Below are 25,001 nucleotides of genomic sequence, written 5' to 3' on the forward strand. Positions count from 1 at the left end.
GATAACAATTCAGAACGATCTTTCATAAGATAAACCCAAGTACATCTTGAATATTCATCAATGAAAGTAACAAAATACCGAAAACCAAAGGACAAGACACGACTAGGTCCCCAAATATCAGAATGGATAATGGAAAAACTAGAATCACACGTTGTTTGTGACCTTTTAGGAAAGGAAGACCGAACGTGTTTTCCGAGTTGACATGACTCACATTCTAAACTATTGACATTAACAAGTTCAGGGAACATTTTTTTTAATTTTAACAAATGAGGATGACCAAACCTATCGTGTAACAGTTTAGGAGTAGGAGCTGCAATACATGACACATGGGGATGAGATCCAAAATGGTATAATCCTCCCGATTCATATCCTTCTCCAATCTGTTTCCCTGTCCCACGCTCCTGTATAACAAAGGAGTTGTTATCAAAGGTTATTGAACAACTTAATGATTTGGTTAACTGACTCAATGAAATCAAATTGAAAGGACAATTAGGAACAAATAAAACAGATTAGAGATTTAAGGAGGGAGACAGGGATAAATGACCAATGCCCTTTGATGAGACTTTTGAACCATTTGCAAGGGTTATTAAATGAGATTTTTCTTGAAAAGAAAAGGGTTGAGAACAAAGAGGGATTACCGGAGATATGATCAGAAGCACCTGAATCAATTACCCATGAAGTTTGATCGTTGGGAGATTGAGAAATGCACGCTGTACTTGAAGATGTTTGTGCCATGCTATTGGATTTTAACCGTAGGTACTCCTGATATTCATCTTCAGTAAATTTTGAATATGAAGGGTTAGACTGAGAGATATTGGCGGTTTTTGGAGGAAAACCATGCAATAAGTAGCAATTCTCTTGGGTATGACCCATCCTATTGCAGTATGTGCACGGACCTCGCCCTCGACCTCCACGTCCTCCTCCTCTAGTACCACGTCCTCTTCCGCGTGCGATAATCATGGCAGATTGCTCTACTGCCCCAAAAGTTTCTTGAGGGTGTGGCATTGGAACCCGAAGAAGACGTGTGGTCAAAGATTCCATGGAGGGAACTTCATGACTGGTTAGAAGTTGATCTCGGATATGAGCAAGGTCAGGATGTAGAGCTCGTAGAATCATTACCATATAATACTTGTTTAACCTTGTTTTGATATCTTCAGAAGATCCTACTTCTAAAAACATCCGTAATTCTTCAGTAGCTGATTGGGCTTGAGCCATAAAAGCTACCATATCATGATTCTCCATTTTAAGGGATGCAAGTTTATTCGTTGTGTCATACAGATGTTGAATGTCATTGGCATAAATGCTTTGAGCTTTCTTCCAAAAAGAGTGACATGTCTTGAAAGCTCTAAGGGATATGAAGATTTGTGGTTCTACGGATTGCCACAACAAAGCACACAATTGGAAATCTGCTTGTGTCCATTGATCTGCCTTTTCAGCTGGTACGTGTGTTCCATCTTGCTCAAGATGATCATAACATCCGTGGACAAGAAACTACATTTCAACAGCAGCGGACCAAGATAAATAATTTTTCCCATTCAATTTTTCAGAAGTGATATTAGGACTTCCTGACAATGAGATAATGCTGCCAGTTGCCATTGCACGTTGTATATAAATCTGAACTCTAAGAAAAAGCGGCAGTGTATTGAGAAACAGGAAATGAAGCCTTCTTAATACCCCAAAACTCAGAAATGGCTGCAATGGCTGCAAGCGTGGGACAGATCAGAGAGAGGAAGGTCCGGCGAGTCGACCACAAGCAGCGCGAAGTGATTCCGACGTCGGAACGGCGGCACGTGAACAGTACGCGCCCGAGGTCAGCTGGAGAACGGTGGCGCATGGAGGCGCGTGGCGAAGGTTCTTGGACTGATTCCGGCGGGGTTATCTGTCGCTCGGAGAGGCGCTCTAGATCTGCTGGTCGCCGGACAAAACTGGGTTGACCGGCGGCGGACGGCGGTGGACGGCGGCGGACGACAGCGGCGGAAGATGGCAATATGTGGTGATGGGTGTGCGTGAATAACGTTTGAAAAACAAAAAAAGGATTGATATATGATTATGGTAGATGATGAGTGATAATGGTGGAGCTATATCTGATAGCTCAACTGAGTAAAAAAACCAGAGCGGGATCGACCCGCTCTGATACCATATTGAAGGAACATGGAAATATATTATTGAATGAGAGGGCTTACCTCTCATTTTACATTAGCATTACATTTATAGGGAAAGAAAGTAACTACCCATTTCCTTTCCAACTCACTTTGGTTGGAACACAACTCACACACACACAGCTCATACTTGACAGCACACACACAGCTCACACTAATCATTCTAACAATAATTCTAACAATACCCAAACTCCCAATTGACTAAAGCACATTCCATTCTTCTTCGTCAGAACCCAGTTATTCCATTACTATTAATATATATCAACCACCCATAATATTTTTTTAAAAGCCTTATTTAACATATACTGATACTAAACCAGCAAACAATTGGATTTTACATCATTACAGTTTCTATCAACAAGGTGCAAGCACATAATACTTATTATCATTCATTCTAATTCATACAACTAATCAAGGCCAAGTTAAATAATACTTGAATCACCTAACCAACATTCTATAAGCAGGTAATTATCTCATCCACATCGCAGCCCCATGTTTTAAAACTCATTCATACATGACAGAGCATTCTTAATAAACCTTCTTCAGTAATACTTTCTCACAAATAAAGTCAGCACACCACTAGTCCACAACCAATTTACTAGCCTGACATCAATCATGGTCACCCAAGAGTATACCAGGAAAACATATATAGTTAGTCTTACCCCTTAAAACAGAGCAGCAATATTAAACAAAGCATGAATTTCCTCCCCTTTCAAATCACAGTTAGTATAATTCATAATATGCATCCCAACCATCAATCTCATCTTCATTTACTTAACAGATTCGTATTTCAGCCCTAATTTACATATGGACAGTAGTTTAGAATTAAAACAGCCACACATCATCACAAATGATACCCACAATCACCAAAGTTTATTATCACTATTTCTACAAATTTTCCTTCTACTAACATGTTCATTCTAGTGTCCAGATTATTCATTCATTGTAAAAAAAAAATTACTTTACAAAAAAATGGCAGTAGACTAACAAGGTTCACACATGGTTACATTCATTCACTCATCCAATTCAACACACATATATGTGCATTACACGTTGACAACAATGAAAATTCAATTAACATCATCAATATCACCCATTTCCATGTTCAAATCTGATAGCATCATAGTCCAAACACCAAACATCTATTCATCTTTCATGCATAATTCTAACTCCAACATGAAACACATTATGCAAAGGTTATAAGCATTTAAGCCTAATTACCAATTTATTCTCATAATACCCAGAGCGAAAAAAATAATAACCAAACCAATCCATTATGAAAACAACAAACCAATTTCAGATCACAAGTTATCCACCAAGGTCGTATTGCGTCAAGAATCGGGCATTCAAACCGTCAACAACAATACATACAAGTTAGCTCCCTATACCTGGAAAATTAGCTTGTCCATCCAGTTGTAATGTCAGTGAAATGAGCTTGGCTTATTGGTTATGTGTAGTGTGCTTGTTTGTGATTGGTGTACCTGTGTTCAACTTGGCTAAGAACAAACTTGGTTTTATTTCTTTTATTGCTGCGTTTTTTATTTTATTTTGCATCATATTTTTGTTTTGGGCCAGATTAAGGGGCCCATAGGCCGTGAGAGTTAGACAGGGTCAGTTTTACAGGAGCTCATTTCTTTCTTTCTCCTTTTTCGTTAGTTTCTCTTTTTGCTTCTCTTTCTTCTTCTTTTTCAAAAAACCCTAGGGTTAGGGTAATTGGTTGCGAAAGGGAGAGCGGCGTGAGGAAGAAATAATTGTTCCGAGGAGGTAATGGAAAAAAGAATTAATGGAGAAAGGGGATCGGAGGTTAGGAGTTTCACTTCTATATATTAAATTAGATTTAAATTCACTTCTTAATAATTAAAAAAAAAAAGAAATAAAGTAAAATAATATATCAGAGAAGAATTTCGTTATATAATTCTTTTAAAAAAATTTATCTATTTCTATCGAAACATAAAAAAGTTGGACCACTTTAATAAATTTTTCAACAATTGCACATCTCAAGGAATTGATATTTCGGTGCACACATTCTTATAAGAGTGACTAGCCAACACAGAATAATACAAACCCAAGAGAGTCTCATTCAGAAACGCATTCATGGCAAACCAAAACCCTTCTTCAATTCCAATCTCAAACCCCGAAACAATCCAAACCGATCAAACCACAGGTTTCTCAGCCAAAGTGATCGTGCAGAAGGTCAAAACCAACTTGGTTTTACGTTCAAAATGGGCCGAACTCAACGGCGCCATAGGTGACCTCGGCACCTACATACCAATAATTCTATCTCTAACACTTTCCAAGAACCTCAACCTCGGCACGACATTGATCTTCACAGGTATCTACAACATCCTCACCGGGGCAATTTATGGGGTTCCCATGCCTGTCCAGCCCATGAAGTCCATCGCCGCAGAGGCCCTAAAAGATGCCAGCTTCGGCGTGCCGGAGATCATGGCCGCCGGAATCTTAACCGGAGGCGTGTTGGTGGTTCTGGGTGTGACAAGGTTGATGCAGCTTGTGTACACACTGATTCCTCTATCCGTCGTGAGGGGAATTCAACTGGCACAGGGCTTGTCCTTTGCTTTCACAGCTGTTAAGTACATGAGAAAAACCCAAGACCTGCCAAAGTCGAAGGCTTTGGGTGACAGGAATTGGTTAGGGTTAGATGGGTTGGTTCTGGCAATAGTTTGTCTGTGTTTTATTGTTATAGTGAATGGTGATAAGGATGATGATGGGTGTGAAAAGAGGGTTGAAGAAGATGGGAGAAACAGAAGTAGAGTGAGTAGAGCGAAGAGTGTTGTTTTTTCACTTCCTTCTGCTTTCATAGTGTTTGTGTTGGGGGTTGTTTTGGCCTTTGTGAGGAGGCCTGAGATGGTGCACGAGATAAAGTTTGGACCTTCCTCTATGGAAGTGGTGAAGTTGTCTAAGCATGCATGGAAGAAAGGGTTTGTGAAGGGTACGATTCCTCAACTTCCATTGTCAATTTTGAACTCTGTGATAGGTGTTTGCAAGTTGTCAAAGGATTTGTTCCCAGAAAAGGACTTTTCTGCAACTTCCCTTTCAGTGAGTGTGGGGTTGATGAATCTTGTTGGCAGTTGGTTTGGTGCAATGCCATGCTGCCATGGGGCCGGAGGACTTGCAGGACAGTATAAATTTGGTGGAAGGAGTGGTGGTTGTGTGGCCATTCTTGGTGGTGCAAAGTTGGTGTTGGGATTGGTGTTAGGAAGTTCTTTGGCACACATTTTAAGACAGTTTCCAGTGGGGATCTTGGGAGTGTTGCTTCTGTTTGCCGGAATTGAATTAGCCACCTGCTGCAGGGACATTAATAGCAAACAAGATTCTTTTGTGATGCTTATTTGCACTGCAGTTTCACTTGTGGGATCAAGTGCAGCTCTTGGCTTTTTGTGTGGAATGATAGTTTATGTGCTTCTTAGGCTCAGGAATTGGACTAGTGATAAACTTTTTCCTGACATGGGACCATAAAACCACAACAAAAAAGGAGCATAATATATACAATATGTACTATAGGATACCTAACCCTCTAACAGTTAACCAATAACCCGAGGACAGTTAAACCACTGAAGGTTACCGTAATGACGTTCGACCACATAGCGTGGTCGACCACTTGGATCACGTGGCGCTCTCGACCATTTGAGGCTCGACAGCCGCATAAGTAATGTCGCGACATGAGGCATACGTGCGACACGTCGTCCACTTAGGTCGACACGGATGATGATCGACATACAGGACGCGACATCGTGATCTAACGGTTAAGCAGTTATACACCTTGACTAAATAACGCCGCGAATCACGGCCATATATCATGGAAGTATTTGACTCAGTGTCAGCACACGATTTGACGGTTACAACTTCTAAACAATCAACTTCAGTAACTGACCGGATATTCAGGTAAACGGTTTATTATGCTGATTTAATATACAAAGCACACGAGAAAAAAGGGTACGTTTTTCCCCTAAGAGAAAATTAAGAAAGAGATTTCTTATCCTAACAACACCCCTGTTGACTTGAGCGTCGGAGTGCCTTTGCAGGTGCCCAGCCCGCCTTATCTAAAGGATCAGAGAAGAGAGAGAGAAAGAACAACACAGTGAAAGCAGTACAAGGAAGAAACAAAGCAAGGTTGTTAGGTTCGTATCTTGGTCTCCACACCCCTACTGAAACATTTTGGCGTCCACCGTGGGGCCCGAGATTAGGTTTAATCATTCACTAAGTCCCTATTTTCGCATGGAATCTCAATTTCGTCCCTTTCTTTCTGAAAATCTCAATTGGGTCCAAATTTTATGAAAATTGCAACAAATCGATCCTTTCCGTTAATTTGGCTGGACGGCGTTAAAAAAATTGATGAGTGAATGCTGAGATGACGAACGAGCGCTCGTCCAGCAGCGAACGAGCGCTCGTCCAGCAACGAACGAGCGCTCGTCCAGCAGCGAACGAACGCTCGTCCAGCAGCGAACGAGCGCTCGACCACCGAACGAACGGTCGTCCAGTGTGGAACGAACGGTTGTCCAGCAGTAAGAGGTCGACGAGCGTCCGTTCTCTGGTGGACAACCGTTCGTTCCACACTGGACGACCGTTCGTTCGGTGGTCGAGCGCTCGTTCGCTGCTGGACGAGCGCTCGTTCGCTGCTGGACGAGCGCTCGTTCGCTGCTGGACGAGCGCTCGTTCGCTGCTGGACGAGCGCTCGTTCGTCATCTCAGCATTCACTCATCAATTTTTTTAACGCCGTTTGACACTATTTAACGGAAAGGATCGATTTGTTGCAATTTTCATAAAATTGGGACCCAATTAAGATTTTCAGAAAGAAAGGGACGAAATTGAGATTCCATGCGAAAATAGGGACTTAGTGAATGATTAAACCCCGAGATTACTATCCCAACAACGACCACCGGAGCAATGGAAAATTCCGACACGCACGATTTGATCAGGCAATTGCAGGCGCAAATTGAGGCACAGGCACAAACCATGCAGGAGATTCAGCGTAAACACGCAGAGGAGATGGCGGCGCTGCGAGCACAGATCCCAACACCAGAGTTATCTGCTTCCAACAGACAGGAGGATAACGATGCCAGCCATCATGGGGGAGCCTCCGAACGGGCCGGTGGAGGAAGGAGGGGGCCTACTCCTATGCGCCTCACTAACCTGCTTCCATTCACAGAAGCCATCATGCAAGCAAACATGCCGGACAAGCCTCCTCCAACTCTGGAACGCTACAATGGCTCTGAAGATCCTGATGACCATCTACGCAATTTTATAGATGCCATGGCATTCTATACCGACAGCGATCCGGTGATATGCAGAGCTTTCTCCTTATCCCTTAAGGGGGAAGCTCTGGAATGGTTCCATAAACTTCCCCGAAATTCCATAGATTGCTTCGCAACCGTCGAATCTTTATTCCGAAAACAGTACGCAGCCAATAAAAAACCGGCGATGACTGCTACTGAGCTTGTCCATACCAGGCAGGAGAAGGATGAGACCTTGAAAGCTTTCATGCAGCGGTACATCGAGACAGCCCGGCGGGTGCCAGACATAACTCCTACTTTTATCATCAGCAATCTGTCGTCCTGCTTAAGGCCGGGGCAGTTTTCAGAACAATTATATGCTGACCCTCCAGCATCCATGGAAGAATTACAATCCACTGTGGCAAAATTCATCCGCATTGAAGACCACCGTAATGCCAGAAAGAAGCACCACCAAGATGTCCCCAACCAGGAGACAAGAAAACCAACGAAACGACCCCCCAACGACTACAGGCCAGACCGAGTACCTCGGAAGGAGTCGGGGTGGACATCTAAATATGATCGTTACACGACCCTCAACGCACCAAGGGCGAGGGTACTGGAAGAGGCCTTACGCGCTGAACTTCTCACCGTGCGGTGAAAGGCCACTCCAAAGAATGCGGATAACAGCAAAACCTGCCGGTTCCACATGAACCATGGGCACGACACGGAAGAGTGCAACATGGTAAAAGACGAGTTAGAACGACTCATTCGTGCAGGTTATCTCCAGAATTACGTCAAGGAGAGAGTTTCCACTAGAGCAACGACTCCTCGCCGAAGAGACCCTCCTAGGCGAAGTCCCCAGCGATCACCCCTTAGAGATGATCGACACCGCAGGCGGTCGCGCAGTCCGCCTCGACGCATAGAGAGAGAACGCTCAGTCCGAGGCCGCATCGACACCATATCTGGTGGTTTCGCGGGGGGAGGCGTGTCGGCTTCGGCGAGGAAGCGACATTTGAGACAATTGAAGTCGGTCCATATGGTCGAGCGGCAGGCTCGGTCGATCCCTGACATCACGTTCACGAACGCTGACTTCCATGCTCCCGACCCTGATCATGATGATCCTATGGTCATCACGGCCAATATAGCTCGGTATGATGTCAGCAAGGTCCTCGTCGATCAAGGAAGTTCGGTCAATATTTTGTATTGGTCCACTTTTCAGAAAATGGACCTATCTGAGGATCTCATCGCCCCATTTAATGAGCAGATTGTCGGATTCTCAGGAGAACGAGTAGACACTAGGGGATACCTCGACCTGCGAACTCGGCTCGGAACAAGCCGAGAATCACCGGAGCTTCGAGTTAGGTTTCTGTTGGTCGAGGCCAACACGTCATACAATGCCCTGCTAGGACGACCTTGCCTGAATGCGTTCGGGGCAATAGTATCTACTTCCCACCTCGCCATGAAGTTCCCGACAGATCACGGTACTATTTGTACCGTCAGAGCCGACCAGCGAACAGCCCGACAGTGTTATGTTGCCGGGCTAAAAGTCACCCCCTTTGTTCCATCCAAAAGGGCAAAAGGAGTCGAGGCAGCGGCAGTCGACTTAGACCCCCGAACCAATGTAGACGAACGTCTTCACCCGCAAGGCGAAGTCAAACTCCTATCCCTGACGAATGACGCGTCTAAAACCACCAGCATTGGCGGAGACCTTCCCTTGAGCGAGGAGCACGCCCTAGGTCATATACTGCAAACCAATGCAGATTTATTTGCATGGACAGCCGCTGACATGCCAGGAATCCATCCAGGGGTTATGTCTCACAAGTTGTCAATCTTCCGGGAGGCACGACCCGTCGCCCAGAAGAAGTGAAGGTTCGGAGATGAAAAGCGTCAAGCCATCCAGGTTGAGGTCGACAAGTTGATGAACGCCCGATTCATCAGGGAGTTAACGTACACTACGTGGCTGTCAAACGTAGTTATGGTCAAGAAGTCAAACGGTCAATGGCGGATGTGTGTCGATTTCACTGACCTCAACAAGGCATGCCCTAAAGACTCATATCCCCTGCCCAGCATTGATCGCCTCGTAGATGGAGCTTCGGGTCATGTCATATTAAGTTTTCTAGACGCTTACTCGGGGTACAACCAGATCCCAATGTATCACCCCGATCAAAGCAAAACAGCCTTCATTACCGAACGCGCCAATTACTGCTACGAAGTTATGCCGTTTGGACTGAAAAATGCCGGGGCCACTTATCAACGCCTCATGGATAAAGTCTTCCATCATCAGATAGGGCGTTGCATGGACGTGTATGTTGACGACATGGTCATTCGCAGCAATTCTGTGGAACAACACCTACAGGATTTGAAGGAGGTTTTTGGCCAACTCCGACGGTACAACATGCGCCTCAATCCTTCCAAATGTACTTTCGGCGTCCCCGCAGGAAAGTTCTTAGGATTCATGCTCACACGTCGAGGCATCGAAGCCAACCCCGACAAGTGCAGGGCGGTACTCGACATGTCTTCTCCAAAGACCCTGAGGGAGGTACAACGTCTAGTGGGTCGCCTCACCGCCCTGTCCAGGTTTATTCCAAAGCTGGCTGAACACATCAAACCCATCCTTAGGAATTTGAAAAAGGGCTCCCCGCAACACTGGGATGATGATTGTGAGACTGCATTCAACACTGTCAAACACGTCCTAACCAGTCCTCCAGTTATGGCCCGACCGGACGAGGGATCCGACTTGCAGCTGTATATCTCAGCTTCCCAGCATGCCGTTAGTGCAGCCTTGGTACAGGAAGCACCCTCCCTCAAGTTAATATATTTTACCAGTCGTACATTGCAAGGGGCAGAGGAGCGATATTCTCGAATTGAGAAGTTCGCATTGGCCCTTCTCACCGTCTCTAGACGACTTCGCCCGTACTTCCAGAGCCATCAGGTGGTAGTCCGCACAGATCATCCCATAGCCAAGATCCTCCGCAAACCAGACTTGGCAGGAAGAATGGTCGCCTGGTCAGTCGAACTATCTGAGTTCGGACTCCGTTACGAGCCACGCGGATCCGTCAAGGGTCAACATTTGGCAGATTTCGCAGTTGAATTGATACCCACACCAGCCGACTCCCCTACAAAGTGGCTACTTAGTGTAGATGGTTCCTCCGACAAAAGGGGGGGTGGAGCTGGGATCGTCCTAGAAGGCCCGGATGGTTTTGTCGTAGAGCAAGCCATCATATTTAAATTTCCCGCCAGCAACAACCAGGCCGAGTACGAAGCCTTGATTGCCGGCCTATCTCTAGCCCGCGAATTCTCAGTTGACCATTTAGAATGTCGGATGGACTCCAAATTAGTGGTCAGCCACGTAAACGGAACTTATCAAGTCAAGGATAATCAACTACTGCGGTATTTCCACAAAGTTCAAACCTTACTTCGAAGTTTCGTCGCGGTTAGTATCGTCCATGTCCCCAGGGAGCAAAACGCAAGGGCCGATCTATTGTCCAAGTTGGCTCATTCTAAAGAGCGAGCGCAGTTATCATCTATTATTAGGATGACACTCGACCGTCCTGTCGTGGAAGTTTTCGCCACCGATGTGTCGACACCCGTGATTGACTGGCGACAGAAAGTCAAAGATCTCATGGAGAAGCAGGACAAAGGAGATAGCATTACCGCAGCGGATTCCAAACGCATAGCACGTTTTGTATGTATAGGGGACGACCTATACCGTCGCGGTTATAGCTCCCCTCTTTTGAAGTGTATATCCGAAGAAGAGGCAGACTATGTACTGCGGGAATTACACACCGGGATCTGCGGGTTTCACTCTGGAAAACGGACCTTGAGAGGACGTGTTCTCCGCGCAGGATATTACTGGCCTACTCTCGACCACGACTGTGAGGCATTCGTCAAGAAATGCATCTCCTGTCAGGCACACGGTCACGACATCCGTGCACCTCCCGAAGACTTGCACAATATTGTCTCTCCCTGGCCGTTCGCCCAGTGGGGCCTCGACATAGTTGGACCATTGCCGATCGCCAAAGCGCAAAACAAGTTCCTACTCGTGGCGGTCGACTACTTCACAAAATGGATAGAAGTCGAGCCACTGTCCGTCATCAGCGCCCAACGAGTGCAGAAGTTCATTTGGCGTCTCATCTGTCGGTTCGGTCTCCCTCAAAGGATCATCACTGACAATGGTCGCCAATTCATCGAACGCAAGTTAGAGGATTTCCTTAGCAATTTGGGCATTAAGCATGTCACCTCATCAGTCGAGCACCCTCAAACAAACGGCCAAGCCGAGGCCGCAAACAAAGCCATTCTGACAGAGTTAAAAAAACGACTCGGTGAAGCCAAGAGTTTATGGGTGGAGGAGCTACCAGAGGTCCTGTGGGCATACAGATGCACTCCCCATGGATCTACAGGAGACACGCCGTTCAACTTAACCTACGGCACTGATGCCATGCTCCCGGTCGAGATAGGCGAACCCTCATTGAGGCGTCACATTACGGATATGTCGCTTAATGACGAGCAATTGCGGATGAATCTCGACATCCTTCCTGAGCGTCGAGAGGTTGCCACCATCCGCACAGAGGCCCAGAAGCGCATGCTATCTCGACGATACAATACCAAGGTCAAGCCCAGAACCTTCAAAAGCGGAGATTTGGTGTGGCGAAAGCGGGGAGAAGCTCGGAAGAATCGAGCCCATGGCAAGCTTGCAGCTAACTGGGAAGGACCCTTCCGGGTTGCAGAGGACATGTCGAACGGCGCATATCGCCTCCAGCTTCTTGATGGACAACCAGTTCCCAACACCTGGAACGCCACTCACCTTAAATATTATTTTAGTTAACATCCATTTCTTGTCCATTCTTTTTACAACGCTATCAAGTTCAGTTATCAAATAAAGATTACGTTTCATCATGATTATTGCTTAGATTCATTTATCATTGTTCTCATGTCGAGTCCCAGGGTTGTCGTACCAGACACTTCCACACACAAAGGGGTTAAGAGCACCCTCACTGGTAGATGTTCACCCTTGAACACCCAGTCTGATCGGGATACACTCCCATTGGTAGATGTTCACCCCTGAACACCCAATGTGCTTGGGATACACTCCCTCTGGTAGATGTTCACCCTCGAACACCCAGTATTTTCCTCACTCGACTATCGCTCTCGACCGTCACACGACGTGTTGTCAGTACACTCGACACTCACACTTATCGATCACTACAGCAAATCAATTGCAGAATCACCGGAGTTAAAAAACAAATCGCCAAACATGCAAGCCGCACAACACACTCTATTTCAACATCAAGCATTCATATATTTTCAAGTTTAACATTCATAGTCTTCAACAAAATATTCAAGTATGTATGTACAGATCCTTACTACATCCTAATCTATTACAATTTTTGGTGTGTCGCCATCAACAGCTTCGGCGGCCTCCTTTGCGGGCTCGTCCACTTCCATAGCTCCCTCAGGCTCGCTGTTGGCGACCACCTCTTCGTCCTCTTCCCCCTCCAAGACAGCGTCATCAGGAATTTCATTCAAGGGCTTCAGGTGACCTTCATGCACATCCTTTCAGACGTCAAATTCAGCTCCCTTAGTTGATACTTGAAGCAAGTGCTCGACTTGCCTCAAGGCCTTCCTGAAACCCTTGTTGTGTTCGTCCATAATCGCATCCTTCAGCTCCTCGACCAGCTCATTTTTTTGGGCGACCTCTGCCTTCAGTGCGTTCCTCTCCCGGGCCACTATCAGCATTGACTTCTTTGATTGATCCAGATCTCTCGCCATTTGATCGCGCTCTTGTTGGAGGGCCAAACCAGTTTCCCGGGTTTGATTCCACAGTATCTCGCCCTCCTTCAGAAGTTGTTCAGCACGTTTCTGCCTGGCCTCGCAACCAGCATGGATTTCGGCGAGTTCTTTCAGTTGGGCGCGTGTCTTTTCTAACTCAGACCGCAGCTGACCCCTATTTGAAGCATACGCCAGATGCCAAGCCAGCGCTTGGGCTCGTGTGTTCATCTCGAGCAAGCTATCAGCAATTTGTTGCTCGCTCATATTTTCGATTACTTTCTTCTCCGAAGCATCCATGTTGAGATCCACCCTATGACCCGACATGAAGGCACGATCCCATATGCCCAGCGGTAGAGGCCGTTCAGTTTCTTCAACCGCCTCCTTACTTTTCTTTGATGCCTCGCGGTTGGGGTCGACTGTCTTAGTTTTCCTCTTTCGTACAAGGGGCACCTCAGCTACTGTTGTATCCTCAGCCGATGCCACTACGATTGGTTGTGGCCCAGCTGGCCGCGCCTAGGGGTGTTGTTGCCCAAGGGACGACCCTGGGCGATTACCTTCCACCCTCTCGTTGTCAATGGCCTGAAACCAGTTGCGACCACTTCCTTTCCTTCCCATTATCTCTGCAAACAACAAAACCCATCGTCCAGAATGGTCAGCACCAATATAGCAATTTACAAAAATGATAAGCAAAGACACATACCAAACACCCTCGCCCCCGCGTCATCGAACTCGAGGCAATCTATAATCTGACGTGAAGAGAAGGGGCGTGGCAACGAGGTCAACACACTCAAAGCCTCCAACTCTTCAATCGTCATCTTATCCTCCGGCCACGAGGTAAATTTCAGAGGCTCCTGCGTCCAATATAAGGGAAATCTGGGATTCCCCTCATCATCAAAAAAGAACCGTCGACCAGCATCGGTGATCGACACCTTAAAAAATTTTTCCTTAAACCCTCTATACGATTGCAGGTAAAGCTCTAGTATCGCGTTACCTGGTTCTGAAATCAATGACACCCACCCCTTCGTCGCAAGCGGGCGACATCTAAAGAAATACAAAAACAAACCTACAGTAGGCCTAATTCCTAGCACCCCACACAACGCCCCGAAAGCCTGTACATATCCCCAACTATTGGGATGCAACTGGCTCGGTGCAACATTCAAGGTTCGCAAAACATCCATTTGGAAAGCGGTGAACGGCAATCTTACATACAAATCGTAGAATAGCGCAGCATAACAATAAAAGAATTCCTCAGGGGCATTCTCCCTCCCATGACAAACCCTCTCATCCTCCCGGCACGCTACCAATTTCACACAAGTCTGATACCCTAGGGTCCTCAACACACAGCTATTCTCAATCCAATCCGTAAGGACAGCCCTACTCCTAAATTGACTCCTCAGTTCCTTTACCCCACGCGCCGCCCAGGCGTACTCATCTCCACTAATCAGAGATATCATGCGTCCCCCTGGACCCTCGCCGCATACATTTCCATATACAAACGCTCTCTCCCCATACGGTATCGTGGTAACTGCGGAATATTCCGCCGTAGACGACGGCCCTGGCATTTCGCCCCCGATATTCTGCCCCCTTTCTTCCATGATCAACAGTAAGTACACTAAGACGAAAGAGATTTTAGGGTTACCTGGTTGATTCGCGTAGTAACAAAGGCAATGAAACTGAAGAAGAAGCACTCTCGCTAGCAGTACACGCTCTCCAAGTCTGTTCTTCCGCAAAAGTGACTAAACCCCTTCTGAATCGTGATGAAGAAGCCAAAACCGTGTAATCGTCAGGCGCCGTAGGATTCTTTTTGATCTAACGGCTACTAATTCGCGTCTCCTCACTTCCCTAAAGGAGCGGGAAAACCCTAACATTCGTAACGCCACGCCCAGCTGTCATCCACGTCTCCTCGTTTTCTCCACGTCTTCTCAATTCTTCAAACAATACTCAAAGTCCTTCGTAACTTTGTCGCCCATTTACTCGGACTTGGGGGGCATGTACTATAGGATACCTAACCCTCTAACGGTTAACCAATAACCCGAGGACAGTTAAACCACTGAAGGTTACCGTAATGACGTTCGACCACATAGCGTGGTCGACCACTTGGATCACGTGGCGCTCTCGACCATTTGAGGCTCGACAGCCGCATAAGTAATGTCGCAACATGAGGCATACGTGTGACACGTCGTCCACTTAGGTCGACACGGATGATGATCGACATACAGGACGCGACATCGTGATCTAACGGTTAAGCAGTTATACACCTTGACTAAATAACGCCGCGAATCACGACCATATATCATGGAAGTATTTGACTCAGTGTCAGCACACGATTTGACGGTTACAACTTCTAAACAATCAACTTCAGTAACTGACCGGATATTCAGGTAAACGGTTTATTATGCTGATTTAATATACAAAGCACACGAGAAAAAAGGGTACGTTTTTCCCCTAAGAGAAAATTAAGAAAGAGATTTCTTATCCTAACAACACCCCTGTTGACTTGAGCGTCGGAGTGCCTTTGCAGGTGCCCAGCCCGCCTTATCTAAAGGATCAGAGAAGAGAGAGAGAGAAAGAACAACACAGTGAAAGCAGTACAAGGAAGAAACAGAGCAAGGTTGTTAGGTTCGTATCTTGGTCTCCACACCCCTACTGAAACACAATATTATACCTTATTGTCTCTTAGGTATTAGGTTGTTGTGTAACTCTATTACTACTACTAAATAAATCTCGGAATGAAAAATCGTATTTTTCTAATCTGGTTTTTCTTCATACAATTCATTTTCCTTTGTTAGTAAGGAGTTCAAATTTTTATTTTTATTAACTTATTTAACATTTTACTTTTCATTTTTATTGGAGATCACAAATTAATTACATTATCCTAATATATGTACGTTTATTAGTTTAAATTATTTTATTCATATAAATAACTTTAAAATATTATTTTTTATATCGAATTTAACAAAAATTTAATAAATATGCCAAATAACCTACTTCAACTAAATTCATTCAATTTTGAGATATATTTGTTAGTATAAATATTTATAAATTAATCTTATATATGATCAAATTTAGTTACATTGTAATATTCTTTAATATTATATATTCGGAGGTATCTGGTGTATATTGTAAAATGTTACATTGTGATTATTTTGTTAATTATTAAATATATATATATATATATATATATATATATATATTAAAGTGTTATTTTATTAATACTATATGTTTATCACATGAGTCATTGTAAGACCCATAAAAAAAAATCTATATATATATATATATATATATATTTATAGTAGTAAATTTTAGTATTTTATTAGTAATAATAATTTTAATGGATAGAAAAATGTAAATTTTGGATATAAAATTATAGTAATTTTAGAAGGAGAGGTTCAAATTTTTGGTAACTTATTTAGTAAATTTTTTTTTAAATTAAATAGTAAAAAGTAAATAGTAAATAGTAAAAAGTGAATAGTAAAAATAAATTTTCAGCATTTGGATTCCTTAGCATGGAAGAAAGTTGTAACATCCCAAAATATAGTAATTACCATAATTGAGAATTAATTACAATTAATAATATAAACAGTGCAGTCTTTGCATTAACTCAGATTTAAAAGCCGAACGACATCAGTACAAGGGAAGCGCGCATAAACGCTTACAAGGGAAACTAAAACGAATGCTTCAAATATATACTAACGTACGCTAAACAGAAGCAAAACAATAACTAGGACGAACGGCTATACAAAAACACTTGGCCGAACGTTCAATCGAAGCTAACAACTTCAGTCCTAATTTAACGAGCGTGTTCAGGCTCGGTCTTTACTTCCACTTCCACAAGATTTGCATCTTCCAAATTTCCTTCTTCCAGCATTTCTTCAACGGACGTACCACCATCTGCTCACATCCACAACGGATGATCATTGCATTTGACAAGACGGAGATACATGGACAGTAGACAACACAAAGAAAATTGCAAGGGTAAGCTTATAATATTTAATTCATACGTTCAACATTCACATTCAACATTTCACAGGCAACTCACAACATACAATTTAACATAATATAACATAGAAATTTATAAGTATAAAAGACGACCGTCCGGACTGTATGAACCATGTAGCTACAGGCGTCCTTGCACCCGAGTGATGTAGTAACTGGGAAACCCTCAACAGCTGCCACTCGAGGTTAATCCTTCGCCCCTGCTAAGTGAGGGATACGAATGACCTCCTGCCATTCCCACACATGACTACCCCCTTCTACGTGAAGATGAGCATCACGGAATATCAGGATGGACCAAGCCAGCATTAGCTATCCACGGTCATACTTTACCAATTCAATGTTCAACATACATGAGACGTTCCTCCCTGGAACGCTCGTCCAATATCCATAATCCCAGATTCAATCCATATAGTGTTCACACCGTAATTCGTTATAATGTAATATCAAATTCATCTTTAACTTTAAGAGAATAATAGAACGAACGTTCAGTCCACTGAACAATCAGGACGAACGTCCAAATGACTTCACTGGATACTCAGGAAAAATACTTAGAACGAACGTAATCTCTGTTGATCCAGTTAAATGAACTGGCTCGACTTAAAGCGTACTGGTACTTAGAAAATAATCATGATAGAAACTTGAACCAGATTTAATGTATAAAGGAGGGTCAAGAACACTTAGAATTATCTTTCAAGAGATTTACATATGAAAAACCAATTCCAGGAATGGAACGAACGTAAAGAAATGAATATTTGAAACTTTGAACGAACGCTATTTCATCAATTGAATATTCAATTAGTACGAACGCGAGGTAGGAGACCTAGCGAGATTTAGAACGGACGCTCGTGATAAGACCGAGCGCTTATTAACAACGGACGCTCGACATAAGGCCGAACGCTATGAAGGACGAACGCTCGACATAAGGACGAACGCTATCAAAGACGAACGTTCACCATAAGGACGAACGCTATTTAGGACGAACGCTTCGGTATAAGACCGAGCGTTACTTATTCATAAAGTTTTAAATATTTAAATACTGCTGAGCTAGACGAACGCTCAGACCATCAACTGGGGACGCTCGCTCTCGAGCAGAATTCTTTCCAAATGAAGGAATTCCATTCTAAGTTGTTTTAAAGAAAAAAAACCGAACGGTCTAAGACCGTACAGTGACGAGCGTCAATTATCAAGGGGATAATTTGGGTTTTCAGACTTCTCAAACTTAACAAATTTCCAGATTTCAACATCTCAGAATATACTTTATACTTCAAAAAAATTTTCAAATCTTTAAACTTTATAAATTCTACTTCCAGATTAATTCCCATTCAACAATCAACCTATTAAGAACTCATACATTAACATATTCATCCATCACTCATACGAATCAAACCAACATGCAGTTTCAAACCACCCAAACATATATAATACAGTCAACAGTGCTCGTTCATGACAGATAAATCAAAATCAGAATCACAATCCATAACAGTGGTCCTCCATACAGCTCAAATATCATGCTTCTATCACATGCAATTCAGTTTACACAACATACAAGTATCAATTAAAAATTATAAGCTTCCCTTACCTGGATAGCAGTGTACTCCCTATGCAACCACTTGTTAACTTGTCCAAATAAAATTTCCTACCCGCAACGTGCTTTCTCAAGCGTTTCACTAACTCTATCCAGAAAGAACGTAGGAAACTTAGAGTATATTCTAACATGCAGCTGCATTAAGGTCTGCATGCAACTTAGAAAAGGGTTTCTAGGGTTCGAGAGCTTACCAGTCCAGATCTTGGTTCTGTTCGGTTCAGAACGCTGCTCACGGTGCAGGGAACGTTTCTGCAGTATCTGAAATGGATTAGGAGTAAGCTTTGGTAAGTTACAGAAGAGAGAAGCTTGGGAGTTCTTAGAGAGAAGTTGGAGGAGATGAAAGGGTGAATTCGGAGGAAGAAGATGAGTGAGTGCAGGTGAAAGGGTTTTTCTGAAACTTAGAGTTTTGTTAATTTCTTGTTCGTTTGAACGAACGTGTCTCAAGCCGACACCTGCACACCAACCTCTGATCAGGAAGCTTCTTCCGCAACACGTGGCGTGCTTGCATGCAAGGATTGGTGCGTTTTTAATGTACTGAGTGCGTGTGACGTGGAGCGGTTTCAGAGAATTATGGGGGCTTGGTTTCAGTGCACTGCAGAGGGATTTATCAGCTTTTGAAAGTGGGTTTTTAATGAGAATAAGCGTTGATTGTGGTGTGGATTAATTATGATGACAGGGAATTACTACTACTAATTATTTAGGGTTTCACAAAAGTAGTAGGTAGAAATTAGGATCAGATTTGGTGAGAAAATGATTGAAATATTATTTTTAAATAAAATTAAAATAATAAATAATATTAAAATATTAAGGAATAGTAAATTTTTTTTACTATAAATAGCCATTGGAGGGAAGAGTATTATGCACCAAGAGAGAGGAATCAAGTGAGAGTTTGAGAAATAGAGAAGAAATAGTTAGGGAGAAATTTTTAGTTGCAAGAAGAGTAGAGGTTTTGAAGAGTTTTCGGGAAAACAAATTCGGAGCAGGAGATTAAGTCTGGAATAGAGGTAGGGGAGCTAATCCTTCTTGTATATGATTTTTTTATCCATGTTATGATAATGAATATGAGTTATGAGTATGTTAAACTTTTGGTAATGGTAGTTATCTATTCACTTATATAAATTTGGTTTTCATGATTATAATTTCTTATTTTCGAATTACTGTGGTGAAAATTTTCTATTAATTGTTTTCACCGTTGGATTTAGCTAAAATTTTAGTATGTGAATCCTAAGACCTATTACTAAACTTTGACCGTTCGGATTTGAAAATAGAAGTCTGTACTGGGTGAAATAAATACTGCAATTTTGAGTAAATTAGTTACCCTGTAGTTCTGTTACTAAGTTGTCTTGGTCAAAATATAAATTTTGACCTATTTAACCGTTAGATCAACCTAAAAAATTTGATATATGATTCGTATGACATATTAATACAATTTGACCGATCGGATTTGTAATTGAAGGTCTATGTTTAGAGAAAGAAATTTCGAAAGTGTGAAACAATCGGATGAACACTGTATTGCTGTTCTTAAGCTATCATGGTACAAATTTCATATATATTTCATCTACCGTTAGATTGAGCCCAAACTTTAGTATGTAGTTCATAAGACATATTAAGTGATCTTGACCGTTCAGATTTGGAATTAGATGTTTGTGCTTAGAGGAATTCATTCCACATTTTGAGTATAACCAAAATCCACTTAAAATTCTGCACCTAAGTTACCTCGGTAAAACCTCAATATCTATCTTGTTAACCGTTGGATCAACCTGAAATTTTAATATGTAGTTTATAATAAATAGGGAATTATTGTGACCATTCAGATTTGAAATCGGAGTTATATATTTAGAGATATTAATTTCGTATCTTCTCAGGGATCTCAATATTGCTTAATTTCTATTTTTTTATATCTATATTAAATTTCGGTGTTAGTATTATATGTTGTTGTTTTAAATCTGTAAATAAGAAATTTGTTAAAAACTAGTTGAGAAACACTTTGGCTAAGGAAAGACTTGGTACTTAAGTTGTCCATTGTGACGCACCTCTCTTTCCTGGAAGTCTACTCGACAAGTTTTTAACTTAAATCCTATTGAACAGATTATGTACTGTTAATTTATTTTGTGATATATTCAGTTTGTATGATTTCTAAATTGATTGGATTTTATTACATTTGAATTATGCATCTGAACATGGTTGTGAACTATAATAATGTGATTTATATGGGAAGTATGTGAATGCATGAGATATGTTGGATTCAGTGTGATAATATGACAGTATCTGGTTATTTATGTCTTGGGTTAAGTTTCAAGGTAATAGTATGATTCATGAACATAATTCCATGATCCTCAAGGAGAGGATACATGGTGGTGATTTGGGGGTGTATAGAATGATTGCATGGTAGCTCAGTTTTGGGGGTCATCCCGAAACTCCAATGGTCTTTCTTCTCATGTAGAGAGGATTGAACCATGTGGTGAGGAGTAGCAGGAGGTCCTAGTCTTGGATGCTTCCATATGATCCAAGGTGAGTGATAACGGATTAACCTCGTGACTGTGGCCAGACGGTAGTGCCTAAAGTTCCACCGGGCGGTAGTGCCCAAGTTTCATAAAGTTCCACCAGGCGGTAGTGCCTAAAGTTCCATCGGGCGGTAGTGCCCAAGTTTCATAAAAGTTCCATCGGGCGGTAGTGCCCAAGTTTCATAAAGTTCCATCGGGCGGTAGTGCCCAAGTTTCATAAAAGTTTCACCAGGCGGTAGTGCTAGGGCGGTAGTGCCCAAGTTTCGTAAAGCCACCACGAGTGCAAGACCCGTCATAGCTCGGTAATCATTCTAGTCCGGACGAGTTGGGTTATAAAGTAACAAGTCTTGTGATGTCATTTTACCATGTGTATCAAAGTAATGGATGAATACGTATGATGTGATTGTTGTATGATGATATGAGTATGTTTGACATAATTATTATATGAGGTTTGTATGCATGTTTCATAAATGATTGGTTGCATGTTAGCTCACCCTACTTGTTTGTGTTTGGGTATGTGCGATGATCGTATAATGCGTGATGTTATACGGGAGCAGATGAAGGAATGTCGTTTGATCCAGTGCGGATGAAGAAAGAGATCGAAGAATAAATTAGAAGAATTTAGAAGTTTATAGTTGAAATCTGAGTTTAAAATATGTATATCAATTATGAATTATTCAGTGTGAGATATTGGGATGTTACAGTCATACCGATAGTTTTATAAATACACATTATATTTTACAGAAAATACATAATCATTCATGCTCATTCTGTCTAATTCAAAAAGATTCAAACTGTAACATCCCAATTATATAATAACCAATATTATATAATAAAGACGTCAACATTCCAATATAGAGAACAGTCAGAATATGACGTGTAATTTAATTACAAATTACAGTCATCCAAATAACATGAGTAAAAATTTTTAAACCTGGACAACTAGAAAGGATTGATCGCTACAAGTGATCAATCAGAAAGCTTCTAAGAAGACTACTCTGCAACATCAGCAACCTCCAGCTCCTGCTCCAAGGGAAACTCTCCGACGACGTCTGCTCCCATCCAAGTGGATGATCATCGCCGAATAACATAATCCAAATTGGCACACACACAAACAAAATGCAAGGGTGAGCTAGATACAAAAAGCATGTTATATCCTAGTACAGTTAATTCATGTCATCATACATAGATTTAAATACAGAAATATTTAGGCATGCTTATTAAACCACAATATACACATTTACACGACTCATCCGGATTTATGTATAATTGTCGAACTATTGGTCGTCTCTACACTTGCTAGCTCTGCTGGTCTTTCTCCAACGCTAGCAATATAATCCCCCAAGCTGCCTATGTCTAAATTCAAAGACTATAGACGAGGATCTCCCTCTACTCTCACCACTGACATTATTCTCCTCTACTTGAGTATGAACAATGCTTTGAGTGTAGGGATAGACATACCATTTCGAAGCCCCTACAATTATACAGACACTACTACAATATTTCACATAACCACTTTCATCCATCTCTCCCTGAGATTTCCGAATCATACTCACATTCATCATTCCCATCATATAATCACAGTAATTCATCATATTTCATGTATTCTTATATTTTCTCATAACTCATATCACCACATATATTCCATACAATTCTCAATTTTCAACATTTACATCAGATGATCACAATAATCTATCATATTTCATACATTCTCATATTTTCTCATAAATCACATCACCACATATATTCTACACATTTATACACAGAATCCAGTTCAAGAGAAAAATATATATTACGAAAATACAACATATACCGAACACTATTTGAACAAAAAACGGTCCTCCGAACTGGAACGAACGCTATCCGACGACCGTACTATCCAAGCAGCAGGCCGAGCACCATTTCGGACGGATGTCACGAACCTGACCGAACGTCATTTTCGAACACCAGCTTTGGACAATGTCATTTTCTGAACGGACGAACGCTCCTCAACCAACTTGGACGAACATCAATTTTCTGAACGGACGAACACTACCCCAAACATCTTGGACGAACGTCCATTTCTGAACGGACGGACGCTCCCCAGACAGCTTGGACGAACGTCCATTGCACAGGACGAACGCCTCGAAGGCAGGACGAACGCTCTTAGCACACTTTTGGACGAACGTCCATTTCACAGGACGAACGCCCGAAGTCAGGACGAATGCTCACTGCCGAACGCTTGGACGAACGCTCACTGCCGAACGCTGGGACGAACGCTACACATCGCTGGGCGAACGCTCCACTCGAACGGTTGGACGAACGCTCACAACGCCAAGGACGAACGCTCACAATTTACTGTTTTAACACAATTTGAACGAGCGTCCAATAACCGACGAACATACGCTGACGTTCGTTCATAACCGAACATCCATCAAAACATGGGCGAACGTCCAATTTGATTCAAACTGGACGAACGCTCGAAATTTCGGACGAACGGCCAATTTTGAGTCAAATTTGGACGAACGCTCAATTCTTGGACGAACGCGATAAGCATGCGCGAACGCTCGCTAAAAACTTTGACGAACGTCGCCATTTTCGGGCGAACGCTCATCTGCACACACACAACCGCACTTCAAAGTGCGGTAATAAAAAAAAACGCACTTCGAAGTGCGGTCCCCAAAACACTAAACGCACTTCGAAGTGCGTCCCAAAACAGTAACCGCATTTCGAAGTACGGCGTGTCCTTTCGCAGAATATTTTCCAGAAAACGTCTAAACCCAGATTTTTCATGCAGTTCTAAATTTACTTCAAAGTCCATAAAATTCAACAATCAAAGAAATATATCTAGCTCCCCTTACCTCTTGAAGACCTCCTTGAATCACTTCCAGAATTGTTGATCTTCTTCCAACTTCAAAACTTCTTCACTTATTCTCCCAGCAAGTACTCCCCTCTACTCAGATGTACATCCAGCTCCTCCTCTCAGCCCTTCTGAATTTTGTGCAGCTTCCACGGTGATCTCGGACGGCTGGAAAATGGAAGGAAGGAAAGGCTCCCTTCCTCCTGCTGCTCTCCCTCTCCCTCTCACGGTTCTCTTTCTCACTTTCTCGTCTCTCTTTCTCACTCCTCTCTCTCTCCCTCTCACTGCCCAAACAAAACCAAACTAAACACCTCCTTTGAAATCCAGCCGCCTCCCCCTTTTCTCCTCTGCCCTTCAATAATACACCCCAACAAACCACCCGAAAAATAAGGAATGGTGGGTGACCACCATGTCACACCATGTCTCCCACCATTCAAAATCACGGGCCTTACACAAACTCTCTTTGATGACTTGAACACCAAAAATATTTTTATCGGTAGATTTTTTTTGTGTTTTAACCTTCTGACATACATATCAAAATTATTTAATTAACTTAAATTTTGCCACAAAGATTCCGATAATAACATGTTCATATACTCAAAAGTCTTTCACTTCAAATACTACAAAATGTCTTTGGTGAAAGAATCATTATTATCCCAATCAAGTCCCAACAAAAACCATACAGAATAATAAGCTGGTTTCAAAATTTCCAAATACAAATATAATATTCAATTTATTTGTGAGCTCACACAATTCTATTCATTTATAACATCAAATCAAAGAAACATTTTATTCACACATATTAAATTCAAGTGTCTGTTTATCTCATGGAAAGACCTATACACATTACTTGTCATATTTGCAAGTATTATATTCACATTACACTTGATCGATCACATAGATATTTGAAGGTTTTAA

General features: G+C 42.5%; 3 protein-coding genes and 1 long non-coding RNA gene across 6 annotated transcripts; 1 reads left to right on the top strand and 3 right to left on the bottom strand.

Moving 5' to 3' along the window:
• LOC148204926 (uncharacterized) lies at nt 1-2,176 on the bottom strand. 2 transcript variants are annotated; one of them, XM_088100662.1, is made up of 2 exons: nt 660-2,176; nt 1-401 (listed from the first exon to the last, which is right to left on the bottom strand). In XM_088100662.1, the coding sequence occupies exons 1-2, from the start codon at nt 1,240-1,242 to the stop codon at nt 364-366; spliced, it is 621 nt and encodes a 206-aa protein (XP_087956788.1). In that variant the 5' UTR covers nt 1,243-2,176; the 3' UTR covers nt 1-363. The 2 variants fall into 2 exon arrangements, with proteins under 2 accessions (XP_087956788.1, XP_087956786.1); XM_088100660.1 differs by having other exon boundaries at nt 639-2,173.
• A 190-nt stretch (nt 2,177-2,366) lies between these two features.
• LOC148204927 (molybdate transporter 1-like) lies at nt 2,367-6,445 on the top strand. The gene has a single exon (XM_088100646.1). It carries the CDS (start codon nt 4,254-4,256, stop codon nt 5,634-5,636), a length of 1,383 nt encoding a protein of 460 aa, XP_087956772.1. The 5' UTR covers nt 2,367-4,253; the 3' UTR covers nt 5,637-6,445.
• Nucleotides 6,446-13,818: 7,373 nt separating this feature from the next.
• LOC148204928 (uncharacterized) lies at nt 13,819-15,959 on the bottom strand. The gene has a single exon (XM_088100654.1). It carries the CDS (start codon nt 14,752-14,754, stop codon nt 13,831-13,833), a length of 924 nt encoding a protein of 307 aa, XP_087956780.1. The 5' UTR covers nt 14,755-15,959; the 3' UTR covers nt 13,819-13,830.
• Nucleotides 15,960-16,715: 756 nt separating this feature from the next.
• On the bottom strand, nt 16,716-24,590 carry LOC148204929 (uncharacterized). Of its 2 annotated transcripts, XR_015782644.1 has the most exons (4): nt 24,085-24,590; nt 18,932-22,296; nt 18,735-18,828; nt 16,716-17,050 (listed from the first exon to the last, which is right to left on the bottom strand). It is a non-coding gene; the product is annotated as an uncharacterized LOC148204929 (long non-coding RNA). The 2 variants fall into 2 exon arrangements; XR_015782643.1 differs by having other exon boundaries at nt 18,735-22,296.
• Between the last annotated feature and the right edge of the window lie 411 nt (nt 24,591-25,001).

The sequence above is a fragment of the Vigna umbellata genome, chromosome 1 (genome assembly GCF_029865625.1).
Source record: "Vigna umbellata cultivar VRB3 chromosome 1, Vumbellata_1.0, whole genome shotgun sequence".
Taxonomy (NCBI): domain Eukaryota; kingdom Viridiplantae; phylum Streptophyta; class Magnoliopsida; order Fabales; family Fabaceae; genus Vigna; species Vigna umbellata.